The 20449-nt window shown below is 53.4% G+C and overlaps 8 protein-coding genes across 9 annotated transcripts; 4 read left to right on the top strand and 4 right to left on the bottom strand.

Moving 5' to 3' along the window:
- Window positions 1-475: 475 nt before the first annotated feature.
- Window positions 476-1484, top strand: CAOG_02980 (hypothetical protein). The gene is made up of 4 exons (XM_004363762.2): window positions 476-528; window positions 697-756; window positions 1020-1077; window positions 1210-1484. The coding sequence occupies exons 1-4, from the start codon at window positions 513-515 to the stop codon at window positions 1370-1372; spliced, it is 297 nt and encodes a 98-aa protein (XP_004363819.1). The 5' UTR covers window positions 476-512; the 3' UTR covers window positions 1373-1484.
- On the bottom strand, window positions 1427-3459 carry CAOG_02979 (solute carrier family 38). The gene is made up of 2 exons (XM_004363761.2): window positions 3054-3459; window positions 1427-2771 (listed from the first exon to the last, which is right to left on the bottom strand). Exons 1-2 carry the CDS (start codon window positions 3393-3395, stop codon window positions 1497-1499), a joined length of 1617 nt encoding a protein of 538 aa, XP_004363818.1. The 5' UTR covers window positions 3396-3459; the 3' UTR covers window positions 1427-1496.
- CAOG_02978 lies at window positions 2849-6908 on the top strand. Of its 2 annotated transcripts, XM_004363760.2 has the most exons (3): window positions 2849-3887; window positions 4054-4196; window positions 5564-6908. In XM_004363760.2, the coding sequence occupies exons 1-3, from the start codon at window positions 3820-3822 to the stop codon at window positions 6790-6792; spliced, it is 1440 nt and encodes a 479-aa protein (XP_004363817.2). In that variant the 5' UTR covers window positions 2849-3819; the 3' UTR covers window positions 6793-6908. The 2 variants fall into 2 exon arrangements, with proteins under 2 accessions (XP_004363817.2, XP_011270234.1); XM_011271932.1 differs by lacking the exon at window positions 2849-3887 and having other exon boundaries at window positions 4001-4196.
- Window positions 6909-6989: 81 nt separating this feature from the next.
- Window positions 6990-9712, bottom strand: CAOG_02977 (hypothetical protein; the record flags this gene model as incomplete). The annotated part of the gene is made up of 4 exons (XM_004363759.2): window positions 6990-7085; window positions 7190-8499; window positions 8581-8716; window positions 9154-9712. The coding sequence occupies 4 exons, from the start codon at window positions 9710-9712 to the stop codon at window positions 7048-7050; spliced, it is 2043 nt and encodes a 680-aa protein (XP_004363816.1). The 3' UTR covers window positions 6990-7047.
- A 240-nt stretch (window positions 9713-9952) lies between these two features.
- On the bottom strand, window positions 9953-11560 carry CAOG_02976 (proline iminopeptidase). Its single transcript, XM_004363758.2, has 5 exons — window positions 11423-11560; window positions 10894-11326; window positions 10547-10734; window positions 10291-10435; window positions 9953-10141 (listed from the first exon to the last, which is right to left on the bottom strand). The coding sequence occupies exons 1-5, from the start codon at window positions 11521-11523 to the stop codon at window positions 10031-10033; spliced, it is 978 nt and encodes a 325-aa protein (XP_004363815.1). The 5' UTR covers window positions 11524-11560; the 3' UTR covers window positions 9953-10030.
- Window positions 11561-11812: 252 nt separating this feature from the next.
- Window positions 11813-15284, top strand: CAOG_02975 (tRNA-dihydrouridine synthase 3). Its single transcript, XM_004363757.2, has 13 exons — window positions 11813-11987; window positions 12132-12456; window positions 12566-13405; window positions 13522-13584; window positions 13692-13808; window positions 13896-13961; window positions 14040-14150; window positions 14237-14333; window positions 14412-14490; window positions 14589-14700; window positions 14798-14874; window positions 14945-15073; window positions 15159-15284. The coding sequence occupies exons 1-13, from the start codon at window positions 11854-11856 to the stop codon at window positions 15232-15234; spliced, it is 2226 nt and encodes a 741-aa protein (XP_004363814.1). The 5' UTR covers window positions 11813-11853; the 3' UTR covers window positions 15235-15284.
- A 7-nt stretch (window positions 15285-15291) lies between these two features.
- Window positions 15292-16876, bottom strand: CAOG_02974 (cyclin C). The gene is made up of 6 exons (XM_004363756.2): window positions 16785-16876; window positions 16538-16685; window positions 16291-16398; window positions 15944-16177; window positions 15736-15855; window positions 15292-15586 (listed from the first exon to the last, which is right to left on the bottom strand). Exons 1-6 carry the CDS (start codon window positions 16814-16816, stop codon window positions 15344-15346), a joined length of 885 nt encoding a protein of 294 aa, XP_004363813.2. The 5' UTR covers window positions 16817-16876; the 3' UTR covers window positions 15292-15343.
- Window positions 16877-17088: 212 nt separating this feature from the next.
- CAOG_02973 (hypothetical protein) lies at window positions 17089-19271 on the top strand (the record flags this gene model as incomplete). The annotated part of the gene is made up of 2 exons (XM_004363755.1): window positions 17089-17128; window positions 17221-19271. The coding sequence occupies 2 exons, from the start codon at window positions 17089-17091 to the stop codon at window positions 19269-19271; spliced, it is 2091 nt and encodes a 696-aa protein (XP_004363812.1).
- Between the last annotated feature and the right edge of the window lie 1178 nt (window positions 19272-20449).

Genomic DNA, 20449 nt, shown 5'->3' with positions numbered 1-20449 from the left:
GAAGGGGCTTCTCATGATTTTCCCGCCTTTTTTTTTTTTTTTTTTTTTTTTTTTTCGTTTTGCTTGCGCCTGCGACACAGCGACCATACAAGCGGGCGGAGCCACGACACCACAACCGCAGCCACATCTTGCCCGCCAATAGTGCTTATCGCAAACCGTGGACAGCAAAAGAGTCAACTTGGAGGCAGCAAGGGAAGAAGAAAAAGGAAAAAGAAGAAGAAGAAGAAGAAGAAAAAAAGACTTTACCGGTCCTCTTCTGTCAGGTCCATGCTCAGGTGCTGTTCTGTTCAGAGAAAAGAATGAAGTAATAGTCCAAAGCTGGCATGTAGGAGTTGTTCAGTTCTTCAAAATTATTCTCTCAACTCGTCCGAGATTGAGTTGAGAGAATAAATTTCGTCGAGCGCGGGCACCAACGCTACTGTCCATTACTGTGCGCTTCACTTGTTCCTTGTTCAGTCACTCTTCTATTTTACTCTGTTAGTTTTCGCAAATCACATCTAATTCGCTCAGAAATGGTGTGCAAAGCTTGTAAGTTCCGTGAACGAGTCGCGCTCGCTGCAGTCAAACCGGCTGATCGCGGGCCGCTGCTCCCTGCTTCTCACTAGAATTGGGGGTAGAACAAGGAGGATGAGGATGAGGAGAAGAAGGAGGATGAGGAGTGCCAGTGCTCACTGACGCTGTGGACGTCTGTTACAGGCGAGGCCAAGCAACGAGCGCTGCCAACGACCGATCCATTCAAGAACAAGACATCCAAGTGTAAGTCTATACAGATCAAGAGAGTAGGTCGTGCTGAAGCGGTGTGGCGGTCGGGAAACTACCACTCGCCACCGTCCGTCGCTGTTCACCCGACTGTAGCGAAGACTTGACGAGCTGTTCGGCGTTACGATTGCACAACGCTCGAATGTCGTATAACTCAACCGAGTGATGATAACGCAGTGTTGAGATTGTGAGGGAGCTGGAGAGCTTTGAGCACTGTTTTCACGAACAAAACTGCTGTCGTTCTTCCTTCTTGTTAACAGTGACGGGCCAGTCAAGCAAGGTCCGGGTAGCCGACAACAAGCTCTTGTCGAAAGCAAAGTATGAGCTACTTGCTGCATGTGCACTCGTGTTTTTTTTTTTTTTTTTTTTTTTTTTTTTTTTTTTTGGAGCAGAGAACGCACCAAAACAGTTACTCACTTTTCGTCAACCAAAAACCTTCTCTCGCTTCAGATACACACCGTATCAAAAGTTTGAAAAGTGCTTGACATGTAAGCAAACGTGCCACATGCCGCACCACAAGTACTGCCAGACTTGCGCGTACAAGCGAGGCATTTGCTCCATGTGCGGAGTTGCAATTGCAGACACGTCAAGTTACAAGCAGTCTGTTGTATAGAACAGTGATGATTTCGGTTTGTTTTTGTTGCTTTCCTTGTGTCGTTGTGACGAATGGCAGTGATGCTCTTCATTGTGGGAATCTACAGCTCCGTGACATCAACACAAAAGAGTCTTATTTGCTTTCATACAAGCCAAGACGCAATCACTCCTCCAACACAAGTCAGGCCAATCAAAACACCCAAGATGCTCATGATGACAGCTGGCAGCTTGGTTCGAGAGAGGTAGGCGCCAGGCAGTATCCGAATGAAGAAGAGCGATGGCAGCACAAACATGAGCGAAACCGATGAGGTCGCGCCGGCAAGTCCAAACACGTTCTTAATGTCTGGGACAAAGAGAGCTAGCACGAGGGTAAAGCCAACCAGGAAGATGGTGACGGCGTAGTGCAGGAACCAGCTGAACGGCCTGTTTGGGAAGAAGAACAGCATGATTGTTTTGCGAGCCGGGAAGTACACGCCGGGTGCAGTCAGGATGACAGCCAAGACGAAGGCCGTGCGCACGACACAAACCAACACGTCTTCGCGCTGGAAGGAGTACGATTTGAGCAGGTCGCTATCCACCGATTGGTAGAAGGTCAGATAGCCAAAGAGTCCAGCAATAAAGTACAGGGAAAAGCAAGTCATAACGGCAACGTTGGACACTGCCTGCATGCGAGCCTGCGTTGGCTTTTTGAGCTCGGCATAGATGGGCAGCAGCGCAGTGTGGCAGACAAACGAGAAGGCCATGGTGGGCAACACAAAGAAAAAGTTGGTCGAAAAGGCAAACAGTTCGGCCGTGCACGAGTCGGACGTGGTTGAGTTGTCCGTGGCATAGTACAGTGCAGGGAGCGCAGTCGTCGGCGGTGGTGGCGGTGCGGTGATGGTGGCGAACGCCGACGAGTCGGTCTCGTTGCCAGGCAGCGGGCAGGAAATGTGGTCGCGTTTGGCAACAACGACAAACGTCATCATGGCCATGAAGATGACAGAAATGGTGCTCGTGTATGCCAGCAGACCAATCCGACGTAGCGAGGTGAGCGGGAAGACGACTGTCGCGGCAATAATGCACAAGAGAAAGTTGCGATCGACGTAGAAGGGCGTTTTCGAGTTGTCATTCTCGGACGTAAAGACACGCATGAGGTCGGGAAGAAGATCTCCCGCAATGACGAGGTAGCTTGTCGTGGCGCCAATGTTCTGAATCAGAATGGACGTTGACACGGCAATCTTGCCAACGCGCCCGAACGCCTTGACGCCAAGCCCCTCGTACGTGTTGATTCCGGTGTGTGTGCACAGTGTGAGCAGCATATGGATGGCATACAATCCGCACCCGGCCATGAACACCATCAGAATCGTAAACGGAACAATGCCCGAGTAGCGCATCGCGTAGGCGAGTCCGAGAATGCCCGATCCCATAATCGCAGTCATCTGAGTGAGACAAGTCGATAGGTCAAAAAAACCAACACAATCAGTTAACAACAAGCAATTTCAGTACAAGCTCAAGGTGTCATGGTGAGCTTTTTTTCTGTTGAGTGATGAGGGACGTAAGCGACAATCCATTCAAATAGATTGTTGCATTGGAACCTTTGGGACGTATTCTGCATCCAAAGCCAAAGCCAAGGGGTCGCCTTTTTTCGTTCCCAGCCTCAAGTCAAGGACAGACCCTTCACTTCAATGGTCTCGAATGTCTCAAAAGGTTGCAAGGCTCACCATGTTGAAGGAGGCGCCTGCAAAGGACGAGCTTCGGACGTGCTCCTCTTGCTGCGAGGAGCCCAGCAGCGGTGCATCTGCGCCGTCATTGTCGTTGATTGGGTGTGCCTTGGTGTCCTCGTAGCCACTGCCACCACTGCGACCGTGCGCCGCCGCCGCCGCCGTGTCGTGGTAGTAGTCGGGCGGACTGTGGCTGCGCGCCGAACCGTCGTAGCCCATGCGCCCGACGCCGTAGTCCCGCGATCCGTACCCGCCATACCCAGCGCCGGTGCTCTCGGTGGAGGAGTATGCCATGGACGTGCCGCTGGCTGAATTGCGCAGTGGCTGGTACGACGATGCCATTTGCCGCAAGGCTTTGTTACAAAGTTACAAAGAGTGTGTGAAGTTCGGGGAGCCTGGAACTGAGATGGACTGAGATTGAGATTTGTATGGTAAGACAGTACTGGATATTGGACAAAAGCAAGACCAACATGCATAATTCATCGCACTTGGATACACAAGAAGGACTACTGTAGCACGCTCTACGCAGGACTTTGGATGCAGCGGCTTTGGACCTGTGGTCACGCTCAGCCCAGAAACAGTAGAACATTCATCGCGCAGCTGATGCTTGCCGAACAGTTTGCTAAGAAGCTTGCGAATTTTAAAAGTGCTCTTTGGTTTGCTGAGCATTGGCTGGACGAGAGGGACGAGGTTGGTGTTTTTGACAGGTTTGCCAGTCTGCTCTGTCTGCTGAGCTTCTGCGAGGCTTTGCTTGCGTTATCTGCAAATGGGAGTCCAATTGTCAAGCTGTTTCATGATACATGCACTTTTTGCCCCTTTTCGCTTAGCCAACAGGCAAGGCAAATTCAACTGGGAATTCTGAGCTTTTGTCCTTTCCATCCATCCAGTCGTCCATCCAGTGCATGCTTTAACGCTCCACCTCAAATTGAATGAATCAAAGTCCAAACAATTTTGCTCACTTCTTTAATTTACCTCTCCCCCCTCTCTCCCCGTTTCTCAGACGAATCCAAACAATGCTCGGTCGAATTGCCTCTCGCGCTGCCGCCAGTGCCACGACTACAGCGACTGCGATCGCGTCCACCACTGCGACCCGCGCATTCTCTGCTCGCGGTGCTGCTGTTGCTGTTGCTGCTGCTAAATCAGGTGAGCGTCCCCATCAGCCCCTCTCTTCACCCATCCATAGCATTTTGGTTGTTGTGGAGCTGGGCGAGCGATCCATCCCACTCATTTCCCCCGACGGCGAATGGGCCTGCGTTGTTCACTCTGGTCGCTCAGTCGCTTGCTTGAGATCAGACGCTCGTCAAGGAATCGAGTCAGAGTGAGTGAAGAGTGTGAGAGTACGAGAGTACGTGCGAGAATATGGAGTTTGACGCGCCGAACACGCTCTTTGCTCGCAAATGCAGGGGAACCGCTGTAATGTGGCCTCAGTGGCATGGATTGTCAAAACACGGCAGGGAGAGCCAGGCAGGGAGAGCCAGGCGCACTCTGAGGGAGGAGTTGGCTCGTGTGAATGAGGTTTGCATTGGAGCTTCGATGCAATAGAGAAGCATTCACAAAACGGAAGCACCATGCAATGATCCATTTTCAACGATTCCACAACATGTACAAAACAACACAACCATAGCTCTGATCATGATTCAAGCATCCATCGCTGCTGCCGGAACTGATCGAGAGCAGCAACCAAAGCATACTCACACACACTCGCCACTCTCTCACATTTCACTCACTCATCCACACATGGTGCGAGCATTGCAAGTGGTCAGTTGCGGTCGTTCTTGATCTTGTGGCTGATGGCTGATGGCTGATGGCTGATGGCTGCCTCTGTGGCTCATGCGCTCCTCGTTCACTCCGGATCACTTCCATCCATCACTCTTCCATCCCATCTCCTTCCTTCAATCCCATCTCCTTCGATCTCATCTTCCCTTTCGTTTCCAATGCCTTTGAATGTGTTGCGGCTTTTGTGTTGACCTCGTTCTTCTCTTTTTTTTTTTGCGGCAATCCGCTTCAACTTGAATCACTTTCCACATCATCCGCATCATCCAACGAAGCACCCCATCATCATCATTGACACGCAAGTTTCTCCCCCCCCCCTCCTCCCGCTCCTCAACCAATAACAACACAAGGACTGACCTCGTTGTCGATTTACCGTTTTGTCAGCTGTGTTGTCCATCTTTGATTCCCAGTTCCGACAACCCAGCACTTTTTCAGTCTCTCTCTTCTCTCTCTTCTCTCTCTTCTCAATCTCTCGCTTCATCATCAATCTCCCACAATGCAACGCCCTCTCTCTCTCACTCTCTCTCTCACATTATTGACCTTGTGTTTTGATCCCTCACCTGACATTTGTCACTTCCCTTTTTGTTGGGTTTGTTTTGTCACGCTGCTTTTTTTGATAATCACACCACACAACCTCACTCTTCCTTATTTACTATTTCCTATTACTACTATTTGTATACTTTTACTACTACCCTGAAACACAATGGTCGAAATACTCGCTGCCGCTGATGCTGCAGGAACCTCCGCAAAGCACACCGTCTTGGCCGATCGCATTGCAGGCATCCCCACCGACGCCGAGGCCGCCGCAAACTTCCCGGCAAAGTTCCTGGGCTTTGAGCTGGCCAAGGACAAGCCGCTCTTCACTCCGGGACCGCTGGGCGTCTCGCTCACCACAAAGCAGGCCGCCCTGCGCGATCTGGGCTCGCGCGATCGCCTCTTCATGGACACGGTCAAGGACATTCGTACCCAGCTCGTCCAGCTCGCTGGCGTCTCCACCAAGGACTTTACGTCCGTCCTCATCCAGGGCTCGGGCTCGTTCGCAGTGGAGGCCGTCATCCAGACCGCCCTCCCACGCAAGGGCGGCAAGTTCCTCGTGCTCGCAAACGGCGCGTATGGCTACCGCATGAACAAGATGGCAAACTACCTCGACATCCCAGTCATCATGTTCGAGTTCCCCGAAACCGAAAAGGCCCCGCTCGCAGAGGTCGAAAAGCTGCTCAAGGCCAACCCCGACGTCACCACCGTTGCCATCGTCCACAGCGAAACCAGCTCGGGCATCATCAACCCCATCTCCGAGGTTGGCGCGCTCGTGCGCAAGCACCTCCCCAACGCCACCTACTTTGTCGACGCGATGAGCAGCTTTGGTGGCATCCCGATCAACATGGAGGAGGCCAACATTGACTTCCTCGTCAGCTCGGCCAACAAGTGCATCGAAGGCACCCCCGGCTTCTCGTATGCGATCGCCCGCCGATCGGCCCTCGACAAGTGCAAGGGCAACTCGCGCTCGCTCTCGCTCGACTTGCAAGACCAGAACGCCTACATGGAGCAGACCGGCCAGTTCCGCTTCACCCCGGCCACACACTCCATCCTCTCCTTCCGCCAAGCCCTCCGCGAGCTCGAAATCGAGGGCGGCGTCGAGGCCCGTGCTGCCCGCTACCAGCTCAACCGCGCCATTCTCCGCAAGGGCATGGCCGAGCTCGGCTTCCGCGAGCTCCTCGACAACTCGCACGAAGGCTACATTATCACCTCCTTCCACTTCCCCAAGCATGCCAAGTTTGACTTTGAAAAGTTCTACAGCACGCTCAGCGCCAAGGGCTACGTCATCTACCCAGGCAAGGTCACCAAGGCCGATTGCTTCCGTGTCGGCTCCATCGGTCGTCTCTTCCCCAACCACATGACCGAGCTGTTGGAAACCATGAAGGTCGTGTTGGCCGAGATGGGCATTCCGACCCCCATCCAAGAGTAGAAAAAACCCCCCAAGCGTTAGCGTTGTTGGTTTGAGTTCGACTGTTCGTTGTGCTTTGGGTTTTTTCGATTTTGGATTTTCAACACATTGTATTCAACACACTGCATGTCGATCTGCACTTGACCACACCCGCGTTCTCTTGACGGGCCAAACTCCACAACCAGACCGTCGCAATCACAGCCAAACAAAGCCATCACACCAAGGTCGCTCAAACAACTCTCACAAGATAAATGAAAACAAACAAGAAAACAAAAATCAATGCAGAAACACATATCCACCGCCAGATGGAGATTCTGCGAGAATGGATCGAGTAAAGGCAAACATGGTCAGATTTCACTCACTAACAAACGTAAACGAGACATACAATTACAAAAAAAAAGGGTTCCTAATCACTTACGAATCCAGAGCTTCGTGTGGCTGCGAGCACCAGCAGCGGCGTGAGAAGATGTAAAGTACACCCTGCCAAACCTCGAAGAGGCAGGGCCCACCGGCTTGCTAGAAAACAGAGACGAGTGCTGCGGCTGTTGCACAACCGTGACGGCGACGCCACACGGTGTGAGTCCCAGCTCGACAAAGACCTTCCAGATTGAGGACAGCGGGGCGTCGGCAGGCACGTCGGCAAGGTACACACACCAGTCTGTGCATACGCCTTCCGTCGTCATCGGTGGCAGCTGAGGTGCCGGAGCTTCGTTTTGCTCCACCCGTCCGGCCTGCAGGTGGATTGTGCTCGTGACTGCAGGCAGTACCTGAGGCGCAGGCATTGTATACGACAGCGGTACTGGCGCCACCTGTGAGTAGCCCTCAAGAGGCAACGGATGCATCGGCTGCATTGGCTGTTTTGGCTGCGACTGATGTTGCTTTGGCTGCTCCTGTTGGAACTTTTGCATGGAGAATGCGTTTGGGGCGCGAAAGGCCGACATCAACTCTTCAAACCCGTGGTCGTTCCAGCTTGCAGCAGGCTGGTGTGCGTGCAGTCCTTCCGGAACGTGGGGAAGGCCGCCGTGCATCGACTGGGGGAACGCAACTGGCGAAACGCGATCAGGCTTGCTCGACCAGTTGTTCGTGGAGAACATGTCGAGGCCGCGTTCGGCACCCTCCTGACTGCCGTGTTTGCCAACTCGCCACGACATAGCGGTGGGCGACGGCGGTTGCGGCAAAGCCTGCATCGTAGCCTTGCTATTGAACGGCAGCATCCCTTCTTGAACATGCAAGTGGCCGTGGTGCGGGGCAGACGATGGCGTCGGGAACAAGCCCGCGGCCTTGCTGTTGGGGCCCTGGAACCCGCGAGGCACAGCTGACGGTGTGGTCTCAAACTCCACGGGCTGCTGATGGCTGGGCATCGGTGTGCTGTAGATCGACTGAGTGAGGGCAGAGGGCCGAGGCAGCAAAGGTGCCTGCGCCGCCGGGGGAGAACGGGACCGCGGTTGGAATGTGGTTAGCGCGGCCATTCGCGGAATGCTGGCACCACTCGGGACAGCCGGAGGAGATGCGATCTCGGGGACTCTCGACGGAGTCGATTCGTAGGATGTGGCGGGACGGACAAACGGCGGAGAGCAGCCACGCATCGATTGCATTGTTGACTCGGAGGATGGTGCTGTTGCGTTTGCGGCCGATTCTCGCTTGCGAGCCGCGTAGGCTTTGACAGACTCGTTGTGCTCGAGAGCTTTGACCAAGTGCTCATGCTCGCTCGGATAGATTTCCACGTACCTGGTGATTTTTGTGCAATGGAATGAGTGGGTGTCCAAGCAACGTCAAACAACTATTGTTTGGAAGAGGAAATCAACCTACCGGCCTTTGAGAAACCGGTGATGCATTTGCAAGGCCGCAGCAATATCGTTTGCGCTCACGAGCTCGGCGTACGCAACGCCAGAGTGATGCATCTCGGAGCGGCGCTGCACCACAACCACTTGTTTGACCGGGATGTCTGTTGAAAATCGAGCAGCAGAAGCGACAAATAACAAACGAAACGCAATTTGGTTAGCAGACGCTCACTTTGCTTATTGTTGTGCTTCAAACGACTGAAAGAAATGATAAAAATACACTCAAAGTCATACGACTTCAGCTGTCAAACGCCTTCAAACTCCAAAAAAGGAAGGATTTTGCTTTTGGTTTTGTGTTTTTTGTCGGCATCCCGCCCCCCCTCGGCCACATCCCGTCCCATGTTATGGATTGATGTGTATCTGTATTTGGAGTGTGTTCACTCGTCGCTTTGTATAAGTGAAGTCTCTTGTTTCCCTATCATCACTCTCATCATCAACCCATTACTCGTATCTTCGTGGAAGGATCTCTGATCATAACATCCCATGGCACATGGACTGCAGCCCTGTGCATGCTCATCATCACCACCATCATCTCACATACCTGAGAAAAACTCAACAATGTCTGTCTCCGTGACGGCGTAGGCCAGACCGACTAGGCGAATGACTCGTTGGTCTAGCTCGGTTTCGTGGTGGTCCTGGGACTCGCTGGAGCTAGACGGGTCCGACGCGCCGTTCGATGCATCTTGATCGTCCTCAGACTCGGAATCCATGGACTGCTCATCCTCGGAGCGCGCCTGGGGGAACAGCGGCGGAACAGATGGCACGCGGCGTGCTTCCAAATCGAGCGATAGCGTTCTTCTTTGAGGGAAGCAACCCGGATGCGTACGCGATCCACGCCGTTCGCCTGCCAGAGACGAGTAGCCAAGCGTGGTGGTTGCTTTACTATTTTGAAGCGGGGAGTGGAAAGCCGACCCTGGATCCGCCCGAAAAGCTGGGTCGCGCCAGCTTGTTTCGTCGTGCCGCGTCGGCGCGCTTCCAGCACTGCGAATCTGCGCGTCGGCGTTCCGGAAAGTGGACTCGCGGTGGGGCTTGCCATACATCTGACGATGGGGCGAGGTCCGGTGGCGGTAGGTGGAGGTGGAGGGACGCTGGGTGAACATTTAATTTTTGGCGGGAACGAAACGAAGTGTGCGCGGCAAAAGCACGGCAAAAATGAAGACTGCCAAAAATCGCAAGACAGCCAGAATTCAAAATGATCAAAATAAAATGAACGAAAGGGAAACAAAGCCGAGACAATGTCGTTCGAGCGTGGCGCGCTGAAGGCGGTCGACCAGCTTCACTCACCCAAAAAATGCATGATTCATTGATCTGGAAGGTAAGCGCGGAAGGGGAAATGGAGCAAAGAGAGAGAACAAAAAGATGCTGTTTTTTGTTTCACAACTCAAACAAAAAGGCACAGTCTGGCAAGCACAGTCTAACTACAGGTCGCGGTACTTGTCCGTCGCCTCAAGCAGCAGAGCGGTAATACCGGGCTCCTTGGCCGAGTGTCCAGCGTCGGGCACAATGTGGAAATCAGCCTCTGGAAAGCGCTGATCAGTCACAAAAACAAAAGAAAAACAAAAAAAAAAAAAAAAAAGAAATGAGCAAAAAAGTAAAAAATCAAAAAAAAAAAAAATAAAACGCCTGTTGCGATCAGCAAAACAAACACTCGTTGCCCCCCCCCCATCTCCGTTTGTACCTTGTGCAACTCCCAGGCAGTGTTCATCGGGCACACAATGTCGTATCGACCTTGCACGATAGTCGTTGGGATGTGCCTGATCTTGTCGACGTTGTCCAGCAGGTACGTGTCCGAGTTGAAGAACCCACCATTCACAAAGTAATGGCTGAGAGCACATTGCAGGAAAGTTGCATGACATCACGTTAGCCACAACCATCGAGTCTAGTCTAGTCTACTCGTTAATCTCGTTCACAACAGCTAGTTTGGTTTCAGTTACCACTCGATGCGGGCAAACTTGACCGCCCAGTCGTCGTTCTCGGCCTTGGCGAGCATTTCCTGGTCAATAAACAGCTTGCTGGTAGCACACTCCCAGGTCGCCCAGACCTTGGCAGCCTTCATCTGCACGTTCTTGTCGGGATGGGTGAGACGACGGTAGTACGCAGAGATGAGATCGCCACGCTCGCCCTGTGCACAGTTCAGCAAACAACACGGAAACAAACAAACAAACAAACAAGCACACAAACCGAGTTGATGCAAGCGAGTGAGTTTGATCGCGTCATGCTGCTCGCAAAAAAGAAAAAGAAAAAAAAAAAGAAAGCAAAAAGCAAAACGCTGACGCAGTACCTCTGGGATTTCGTTCTTGTACTTTTCAAAGTGATCAGCGTAGATCATGTCAGCGCCCTCCTGATAGAAGAAGACGAGCTCTTTGCGCCTCAGGGTGAAGATGCCGCGGAGCACGAGCGCCTTGACGCGGTCGGGGTGCGTTTCAGCGTAGGCCAGAGCAAGCGTCGAGCCCCAGGAGCCGCCAAACACGACCCACTTGTCAATGCCGAGGTGCGTGCGCAGCTTCTCAATGTCCTGCACGAGATCCCACGTTGTGTTCTGCTCGAGGCACGCAGGCGGAGTGCTCTTGCCCGCGCCGCGCTGGTCAAACAGCACAATCCGGTACACGGCGGGGTCAAAGTAGCAGCGGTCGCCAGCAGACGTGCCGCCGCCAGGGCCGCCGTGCAGGTACACGACGGGCTTGCCGGTGGGGTTGCCCGACTGCTCATAGTACCTGTTTGGGTTTGTGTGGGAGTGAGCGTGTGACAAGCTGTTCTCCAATTCAAACCTGAGCACACAGCGAGCGCAACAATGCAAAAAGCCAACGTACAGCTTGTGCGTTTCAGAGACCTCCAGAGTGCCCTCGTTGTAGCAGTGGATGGGCGGGTAGAAGGCGCGGCGGGGCGAACCGGGGATGGCAGCGCTGCTCATGTTTGTATCGAATCGAATAAACGATGAGGAAGAGATTGACTGATGCGCTCACGTTCTGAGCATTCTCAGAAATGTGCGTTTTGTGATAATGTCAACAATACCTTCATCGGATGAACGGTTGACACTGGAAATCGTGGATCAGCTAAGATTGTTGCACGAAAGCGGCAGCCACCTTCTGCGTTCTGGCTCGCAAGCGGCGTGCAACCCTGCTAGACAAGGTCTTGTTTCGGTGCTAGATTTTCTAGCATGGAGGTCTGGAGAGACAGGTGACTCTGCCCCCATACAAAACAGGAGGGAAGGGATTCAGTCTACAAACGTTGATCCTGAGAAATGGAAGCGACCTCCATGCAAACCGAGCCAACCGCCGCGCCCTCGTCCGTCGTCGCCCAGCCAACGCAAGCGCCAGCTTCGTCGTCATCCAGCAAGCAGCCATTCCACGCTGGAGAGACGCGCATCAAAGAGCAGTACGTCGTGGTCGATCTGCTTCACCCTCGTGCGCAATGATGGTCCACGAGGAACGTCGACCAAGTGTTCCCCCCCCCCATCTCATCTCCCTTCCCCACAGACGCACATTCACTTGACACTACGACGACTTGCCCTTTTGACAGGTACCGCCGTCTGCCCAAGCCGCCAGCACCCGCGGCAGCAGCGCCAGTTGTTGCGCCCGTCGAACCATCCGCCGCAGTGTTCGTTGCCGCCGAGTCCGCCGCTGCTGCAGGCGTCTCCACGACATCTGTGCCGAGCGTGCCAGCCACCGAAGTCGATGACACGGACGCGTTCGACATGGACGACGCGGCCGAAGGAAAGCGACACCGTGAGGACAGCTCCAACACTGGCGACAACGGCGACCGGAAAAAGTCGCGCGCAGACGGTCAAGGCAACCACCACGGTCGCCAGAAGCGCAACCAGGAAGCAGCACGCGAAGCACGCAAAGTAAGGTGGCCGCGCGTTGGGCGCGTTGGTGCAGGCAAAGCGCAGATTTTTCCACACACAAGGATTAATCTTCAATGACTCACGATTCGTGCTGGCTTCTTCGACCCAGAACAATCTGTGCAAGCAGTTCGCCATCAAGGGCACCTGCTCGTTTGGCGACAAGTGCAGGTTTGTGCACGAGCGCGAGGCCAACTCGGACGCAGTCATCAGCGACCAGTGCCCCTTCTTTTTGCAGTACGGGCAGTGCAAGTTCGGCCTGGCATGCCGCTTCCGCTCGGGGCACACGGATGCCGACAACAAGCCGATTGTGGATGAGGCCAAGTGGCTCGCGACGCAGGAGGCTCGAGAAAAGTCCGTTCTCAACGTGCCGCAGCGTGAGGTCTTGTTTGCCACCTCGCGTCGCAAGTACCAGTTTCCCCGCACCAAGGAGATGCTGCGCAACCTTTCCCGCCAAGGCCAACAGCAGTCTCAGTCTGCTACCACGGCCGATGCCAGCGCGTCCGCCCCTGCGACGGAAGCTGCTGCTGCTGCTGCGATATCCAGCGAGGCTGCCCCTGCCGCTGGTGCATCCGCAGTAGACGACGGCGCTGCTGATACGCACACCGATATGGACATTGATCCCCAGCCCGGTTGCGATGACTCTGAGGCATGCCCAGCCGTCGAAACCTCCGCCTCGCTTGCCGCCTCCATCATCGCTCCAGAGGACGCTGCTGCAGGCGCCGCTGATTCCGAGTCTGCAGCCACCGCCGCCCGCATGGGGGAGGCGCTGCTTTCACACAGCACGGGCGAGCGCGTCCATCTTCGTGAGAAGAAACTGATTGACTTTAGAAACAAACTTTACCTCGCACCCCTGACAACGGTTGGCAACCTCCCATACCGACGACTGTGCAAGGAGTTTGGCGTTGATATCACCTGCAGCGAGATGGCGATGGCTGTGAAACTGATCCAGGTATGTCTTAATTGTTTGTTTTGATGAAGGATTGTGTTTGTGTTTTGTTGGGGGGGGGTTTTTTGTTTGATTCTCAAAAAGTGGTGGTGCTCAACGACTCTGTTCGGCTGTCTCAGGGTGAGGCGCAAGAATGGGCATTGACAAAGAGGCACGCAAGCGAGGATATCTTCGGTGTTCAGGTTGGTAGCGGTCTTCTTGCGGTTGATTCTCGAAGACCCTTCGTCTCACACTTTACCCCGGCGTCCTTGTGTGTCTTTGTCTGTTGCAATGTGCTATGCATTGATAGCTTTGCGGCGGCAATGTCGAAGTCATGGGCAACGCAGCCGAGCTGTTGAGCAACCATTGCGAGTTGGATTTCATTGATGTCAATTGCGGCTGCCCTATTGATCTTGTTGTCGAGCGTGTAAGTGACATGTTTTGAAATGTGGCTGCGCGTGGGCATCATCCGATTGACCATTGTGATTGCGTTGCGATTTTCCTTCGTTTTCAGGGTCAAGGCTCTGCATTGCTGTCGCGCCCCTCCCGTCTCGAAACCATCGCGAAAGGCATGCTTCAGGTATCGTATCATGTGACTGCTACTGCCGCGGAATCGAGTTTGATGAAACTGACACTAAAAAATCGTGCAACATTTCAGGTATCGACCGTCCCGATCACAATTAAGCTGCGCACCGGATTTTCGGAGGATCGCCTGGTTGCGCATACCCTTATTCCGCGTTTGGCCAACCTTGGTGTTTCGCTGGTCACTGTAAGCTTTCGCATTCGTTGAGCGTGATGGGACTTCAAAGCAACAATGGTTTGACGCAATGTAATTTTTCTCTCCTCGCTTTCTAGTTGCACGGTCGCACGCGCGCACAACGCTACTCGCGATTAGCCGATTGGCAGTACATCAACCAGTGCGCCGAGGCTGCACCAACGCTGCCCGTTTACGGTACTTGCCGTTTCCGCAATTCTTCTGTAATTTTCTTGCCCGTTCTTGTCCCCGCTGACTCCAACTCACTCCTTTCAGGCAACGGAGATATCATGTCCTATCAAGAAGCAATGGAGCACCGTGAGAAGACCAAAGTCAGCGGTCTGATGCTTGCTCGGTGCGTTTCCTGCTTTCCCTGCTTTTGTTTGCGTTGTCGCTGCTTGTTGTGGAGTAACTTTCATCTCATTGGCTTTCGCCCCGCTTGCCCTGCAACAGAGGTGCTCTGATCAAGCCGTGGGTTTTCACCGAGATTAAAGAATCACGCACTTGGGACATTTCGTCAGGCGAGCGATTCGACATGCTCAAAAAGTTTGTCAACTACGGCCTGGTAAGCATTGCTTGCCCAGCTTGCGTACTTTTATGAGCAAGTTTTTTTTTTTTTTTTGCGCGAGTGACTCACTGCGCCACGCTGTGTACTTTGACAGGAGCATTGGGGCTCTGACACTCGCGGTGTGGAAACCACTCGTCGCTTCTTGCTCGAGTGGCAATCGTTCTTGTGCCGGTAGGTGCTTGTTGAGTCGGATTGGGTTTTTAGGAGGCGTTGATTGACTGAATTCCTGCTTGCTCTCCAGCTACGTCCCTGCTGAGCTTGTTGAGGTTCTGCCACAACGCATTCACGAACGGCCTCAGCCATTCTATGGTCGTAACGACCTTGAGACGCTGATGGCGAGCCGAAACGCGGCCGACTGGCTCAAACTGAGGTGTGTATTTGGTTTGTATGAAGACATCGCTGAGGTTTTGTGTGGATTCTGACCACGTTTTGTTGGCCGTTTTTGTCCTCTGCAGCGAGATGCTACTTGGCCCTGTCCCCGGCGATTTCAACTTCCAGCCCAAGCACATTGCCAACTCTTATTCTGGTTGAGGTTGCTTTGAGTTGACGATCAGCCCCAAAAATACACATTCTCAGTTGGATTCCATTGTCATCCAGAAATTTTATTCAGAAACGGACAGATTTTTACTGTTCGGCAGCTCTATTTTTGCCCTTGCTGTGGGTAAGAGTTTGACAGCAATGCAGGAGAAGAGGTTGACGGTGCTGCAGCCGCTGCAGCAGCTGCCGCTCGCTCAGGCTTTGGTATCCGGCTCAAGGCATCGCGAACGGCCTGCTTGTCACTGCTAAATGTTTCCCAGGTTTCATACAAGGCCAGGATAGGAGTGGCGATTTCTATCAGCTCCTCAGGATTGACGTTTAGCTCGGCAAACCATTCGACCATTTTCTAGAGAAGACGAAGACACCCACACAGAAGAAGCGAGCAAGCGCAAATTGCCAGACCATGAGACATGAGCAAGCGCATGACTGGCTTCTTAAAGCGAGTGATGGACGAGAAGCAACAACGCGTTTGGAAAGCAATTCAACTCGACTAACCGGAGATAGTTGCTTCTCTTTCATGATACAGGCCAGGTAGAGCGCAGCCAACGCAATCATGTATGGCGGATATTGTAGACACAAGTCGGTCCGATACGAGTCGTTGAGAATAAACCACGCCTACGACAAGGAAGGTTGAAGCAATGAGTCAACTGTTTACGAAGAGAGAGAAACAGCCAGTCTCTTTGATTCGATTGGCAGCCCATACAGTTGTAAGCAGTTGCTTGTCGTCCAAGCCATGGCAGTAGTGCGTCAGGGGGCGGTACGGGTGAAAGATGATCAAGTAGCAGCCCAGCTCCTCCAAAATGTAAAACTCGCTTTCGACGACATCATTCACCGTGAAATTGAAGGCATTTTGAAAGATCAAGTCCATCTCGTTATTGCACACGTATTGAGCCTGGGTTATGATGGAATAGACCGGAATGATGCCCGTTTCTTCAACCTGCAGAAGAAGTGCAGAGATTGAGCATTGATAGTGTCCCCTCCCAAAGCAAGCCAACAATCAAATAGCGCATTCTTCGAGCTTGCCAATGGGGGGTTTCTTCCGATACTTACTTTGGCGGACAAGTACAGGCAAGTCGTGATGGCGAGGAGAGGATCGCAAGCCGCCCAATCCACGCGAAAGTAAAACCGGCGAAAGTAAACGAGTGCTGTCGCGACGACCTGAGCAATCCCAGCATTTTTCAAAATGTCGATCAGAATGGCAACGAATAATGTAAGATGCAGCTGGTCGTGCTCAACGGCACTGCACATCACCAAGCGCTGCAGAGAGAGAACCGTTGCTGCACCCCTCCCCGTTTACCAGCTGCCTGAGTCGCATGCGTCTGCCCATGGCCTGAGCAAAGTTGCCGTAGAGGATCTTGAGCAGGTTGATGTCTGTCTCTGAGCCATGGACGAGGTCTTTGCGCCGGGAGAGCTCGAGCTGCTGCGCGTCAACCAGCCACTTGTTGCTGTGTATGTCCATACAACAACGAAGCAAGCATCGTCGAGATCAGCAAGACAAATCGGTGGCTTTGCGATCAATCATTATCAGATGCTTGTATGCTTACCAATGCGACGACAGCCAAAAGTTGGCCGACATGACAACCTAAGGGGCAGAGAGAGACTGAGATTGAGGCTGAGACTGAGGCTGAGACTGAGACTGAGACTGAGCTCCAAATCAAATGCGCATTCTAACTCTGAATACAGGCCAATGCGACTTACTTTTATTTTTTTCGACCCTTGGAAGGCTGAGCTTTGGGAACTTGACAGAGTAGAAGTGGATGAGAAAACCGAAACCTCAGTCTTTTTTTTTTTTGTTTTTGTTTGTTTCTTTTCCCCTCCATTCTGTATCGACCGCACCCGCAAGTTCAGATGAGTGTGCCGAGTTATCTATCCTTGCTGCATATTCCAGGTATGTAGAAATGCATCGTAGGAAACATATTCCAGGTATGTAGAATGCCCCGAAACGTGCTGTTAGGCGCGTTGACCATCCCCCCCCCCCAGGTCTGCAGGAGCTGCGCAGAGCTGCCCAAGATCAAGACCTGCAGTTCGTTTTGCACGCTGCAGCCCAAGGTCAAGAGCTGCAGTTCGTTCCGCGCGCTGCAGTTGCCGACTTTAGTTCCCGAATCTATGAGCAAAGCGCGCCGCACGGCATCTACCTGACCGGACCCGGCGGCGTTGGAAAGTCGTCCATTCTTTTCATGATTGCCGCGTCCGTCCTGGCGCGTGAGTGGGAGCGGCAGACGAGAGCCCGCCGTCGACGACCGCGCGACCACGGCGACGACGGCGACGGCGACGACAATGCAGCCGGCACGTCTGCGACTTCCTCGATCGTGCAGCAGCGCTCCCCGCAGCCACGTCTCGACGTTGCAGCGGATGCGGCCGCTGTTGGCGACGCTTCAAGTCAGGGACCATTTGCTGCAGCTGCTGAGACTGCCGCCATTTCTGTCTATGCTGCGCACACCATCTCGGCATCCGTCCTAGAAGTTACGCCACCCGTGCTTGTCTTGTACATTGTCAATACGGCTGAATTGGTCGAAATGTCGCCGGAAGATGCTGCAACGGAGCTGCGCAGGAAAGTTGAAGCGCTCAATGCATCGCTGCTGGAAGCGTTTCCCAAGATTGCTCAGATTCTCAAAAACCTCGACAAGTCGGCGCCTGAGAGATGGCGAGAGTTTTGCACAGCATGCCGTGAAGCTCGTCGCGAATTGCGCATCCTCGACCAGTGGAACGCCCTCGTCGCGCGGGTGAACGACCCCGCGTTTCCCACGGACCACCCGATGCGCAGCTTCTCTACCATCGCATCCAGCATTGGCTTCTCGTTCTTGGTCACCGCGGTCAGCTCGTCCTTTTCGGCAGTGACCACCGCACATGGAGTCTTTTGCGACGACGAAGTGCGTGTCTTTCGCAGCGACGAAGCCCGCATCTGTCAGCACCATGTCGTCCCACTCACACTGAACGAGCTGAAAGTGCTGCGCGACATCTGGCGTTCGAGGCCGTCACCCGCTGAGGTCGATGATGCCACGATCGCAGAGTTGCACGAGATGACGGGCGGCATTCCACGTCTGTGCGAGTACTTTGCGGAGGCGCGGGCCACAAACCCAGCTGCGGATATCAATGGCACCTGGCAACAAAGCTGTCTTCACTTCTACCGTGAACGTCTTTTCAGCCTTCAGCGACAAACATACCGGGATCCCGAATGTGCGAGCTGGTTTCGCGGCGACTTGGCCTCCGTGCTCCTGCGTAACGCGAAAGAACCGATTCCATTCAATACCCACAGCTCCTACGAGTGGCTCAATGCGGGGCTGATGATGCGTGACGCCACGGGACACCTAGTTCCAATCAACCGTTTTATCAACGTTGCGGCCGAACTTTTCTTCCAGCAGGAAAAGCAATCGTTCTTGCGCATGCTCTACTTGGATAGAGCCACATCCTGGCGTGCTTTGGAGCTGTTTGTTCAAACAAACCTCCGTTCCGGTGGATTCGTGCTCACTGGCACAACGCTCCGAGGCGAGGTCCGACCTCCACTCGAGAGCATTTCTAGGATGAACGTCGTGACTGTCGATGAGTCGTTCGCTCGCGATCCTGCGGCCTTCCTTCAAGCTCGTCGCGCAGGAGAATCGTACCCACCCGGCACACTTTTTATTCCCGGCTGGTCGCAATACACTGTGGTGGATGCAGTCTTGTATCTTCAGCTGAGGAATCACCAGTCGCCCTGTCTGATCTTTGTGCAAGTCAGCCAGCTATTGTACGGCAACCACAGGTACAAGCTCCCAGATTTGGTTCATGAAAAGTTTGGGTGGACCTTGACAGTTCTCGACTCATACAAGGTTCTGTGCGGTCTTACCAACGATGCAGCCTTTGCACCGGCTGCACCAAGCTATGACATCGCTCAGGGCACGCTTCCACCCCGCATCTACTACGTTTATGTGACCGCCGATGACTCCTTGATGCGACCCGGTCAAGTCAACAGCAATCACGACGTCTTGCTCATGCGGCCGTCAAATCTCGCACAGCTGGACTCTGAGACGTGGGCGGAAATGACCCGCGGCTAATCTCGAGTGTTTCGATGTCATCCACGACACAATTCATGACTGTGTCTTTTGTCTCCTGTTTGCAGCTGTGTTGTTCATCTTCAAATTCAAAGTTTTGACCCCACCAACCATCAACCATTTTATCTGAGCCCTCTAAAAGCAAAACACAGCTAGTTTTTCCACACGAGAGAAAGCATCCAGCAGTCTTCATTTGTCATTGAGTGCGAGGTGCTTGAGTGAGTTTCATCCAACTCCATGGATATTGCCCAGAGCGTGGCGTCGGACCTTCTAGAGTATTGTTGAGATGGAACGCAAGCGAGCGCGAGCTCAAGCGGTGCATGGCGCCAACTCTGCTCAGAATCCATCTCAGCTTGCTGAGGTTTTTTTTTTTTTTTTTTTTGTTTGCAAAGGCAGCACTCGCAGCTTCGTTGCGATGTGCGTGTGTTTTTGCAGGTTTTTGTTTGACAAATCACTATCAACATCTCCAATCTCAGACAGAATCAACAGATCTCAGCGCAGTCTCAGTTCCCATCGCTTGCAATAGCTTTGGGAGCTTTTACACATTCGTTGTTTTTCCCGCGCTTTTTTTTTTCTTTCCTTGTTGTTGCTTTCGGGGTTGGTTTCTGGTCTTTGAAGAAGCTCCTGCCCCTTCTCCTTCCTTCTGTCTCTATTGCAGCAAAACTGACCAGTTGTTCGACAGACAAGCGCCCGACTGGCTTCTGGACCAACGTAACGTCAGCCGCTGGTCATCATCATCATCATAACGCGTTTTGGGGTTGCGTGTCTCAACCAAGCAACTTTTGGCTGTTTTGGTCCCTGAGCACCACCACGCCAAGATTCAGTCACACATTGCGAGACTCTGAGCCATGGAGAATACGGGACGACCACGCACGCCGGCTGGGATGAGCAGCAGTGCTTGGCACGATGCAGAGCAACTCCGGCTGCTCGGTCTAAAGCAGTCAAAGCTGCCGTCCGCCTGGGCTGCGGCTGCTGCTCGATCAAGCCATCCAGCTGCAAGTCATTCTGCTGCAAGTCATTCTGCTGCAGCGCCTCCAGCAAGACCGTTGGGAGCTGACGCGACAGTCACATCGACCACGAGCAGGCAAATCCAGCCATCCAGCGAGAATCGTGGCGCAGTGCCTGGCCGCCCGCCAACACCGCCGCATTCCGAAGGGCCATTCCAAGTTATAAGCGAGAAT

The sequence above is a fragment of the Capsaspora owczarzaki genome, assembly GCF_000151315.2.
Source record: "Capsaspora owczarzaki ATCC 30864 unplaced genomic scaffold supercont2.4, whole genome shotgun sequence".
Classification (NCBI taxonomy): domain Eukaryota; class Filasterea; order Ministeriida; family Capsasporidae; genus Capsaspora; species Capsaspora owczarzaki.
The sequence above is the reverse complement of the archived record's forward strand: the minus strand, read 5'-3'. Positions and strand labels throughout refer to the sequence as shown.

Excerpts from the sequence above, each read along its gene's own strand:
- CAOG_02980 (XM_004363762.2), top strand. Across the intron at positions 757-1,019 it reads CAAGAACAAGACATCCAAGT|TGACGGGCCAGTCAAGCAAG; the intron begins GTAAGTCTATAC and ends TCTTGTTAACAG. Across the intron at positions 1,078-1,209 it reads AAGCTCTTGTCGAAAGCAAA|ATACACACCGTATCAAAAGT; the intron begins GTATGAGCTACT and ends CTCTCGCTTCAG.
- CAOG_02979 (XM_004363761.2), bottom strand. The coding sequence starts at position 3,395 with ATGGCATCGTCGTACCAGCCACTGCGCAATTCAGCCAGCGGCACGTCC. Across the intron at positions 2,772-3,053 it reads CAGGCGCCTCCTTCAACATG|ATGACTGCGATTATGGGATC; the intron begins GTGAGCCTTGCA and ends TGTCTCACTCAG.
- CAOG_02978 (XM_004363760.2), top strand. The coding sequence starts at position 3,820 with ATGGGAGTCCAATTGTCAAGCTGTTTCATGATACATGCACTTTTTGCC. Across the intron at positions 3,888-4,053 it reads CCTTTTCGCTTAGCCAACAG|ACGAATCCAAACAATGCTCG; the intron begins GCAAGGCAAATT and ends CCCGTTTCTCAG. Across the intron at positions 4,197-5,563 it reads TGTTGCTGCTGCTAAATCAG|GAACCTCCGCAAAGCACACC; the intron begins GTGAGCGTCCCC and ends CTGATGCTGCAG.
- CAOG_02976 (XM_004363758.2), bottom strand. The coding sequence starts at position 11,523 with ATGAGCAGCGCTGCCATCCCCGGTTCGCCCCGCCGCGCCTTCTACCCG. Across the intron at positions 11,327-11,422 it reads GTCTCTGAAACGCACAAGCT|GTACTATGAGCAGTCGGGCA; the intron begins GTACGTTGGCTT and ends AAACCCAAACAG. Across the intron at positions 10,436-10,546 it reads AAGTTTGCCCGCATCGAGTG|CCATTACTTTGTGAATGGTG; the intron begins GTAACTGAAACC and ends ATGTGCTCTCAG.
- CAOG_02975 (XM_004363757.2), top strand. The coding sequence starts at position 11,854 with ATGGAAGCGACCTCCATGCAAACCGAGCCAACCGCCGCGCCCTCGTCC. Across the intron at positions 11,988-12,131 it reads GAGACGCGCATCAAAGAGCA|GTACCGCCGTCTGCCCAAGC; the intron begins GTACGTCGTGGT and ends CCCTTTTGACAG. Across the intron at positions 13,809-13,895 it reads TTGATCTTGTTGTCGAGCGT|GGTCAAGGCTCTGCATTGCT; the intron begins GTAAGTGACATG and ends CTTCGTTTTCAG.
- CAOG_02974 (XM_004363756.2), bottom strand. The coding sequence starts at position 16,816 with ATGTCGGCCAACTTTTGGCTGTCGTCGCATTG. Across the intron at positions 16,178-16,290 it reads GCCTGTACTTGTCCGCCAAA|GTTGAAGAAACGGGCATCAT; the intron begins GTAAGTATCGGA and ends CTTCTTCTGCAG. Across the intron at positions 15,587-15,735 it reads AAGAGAAGCAACTATCTCCG|AAAATGGTCGAATGGTTTGC; the intron begins GTTAGTCGAGTT and ends CGTCTTCTCTAG.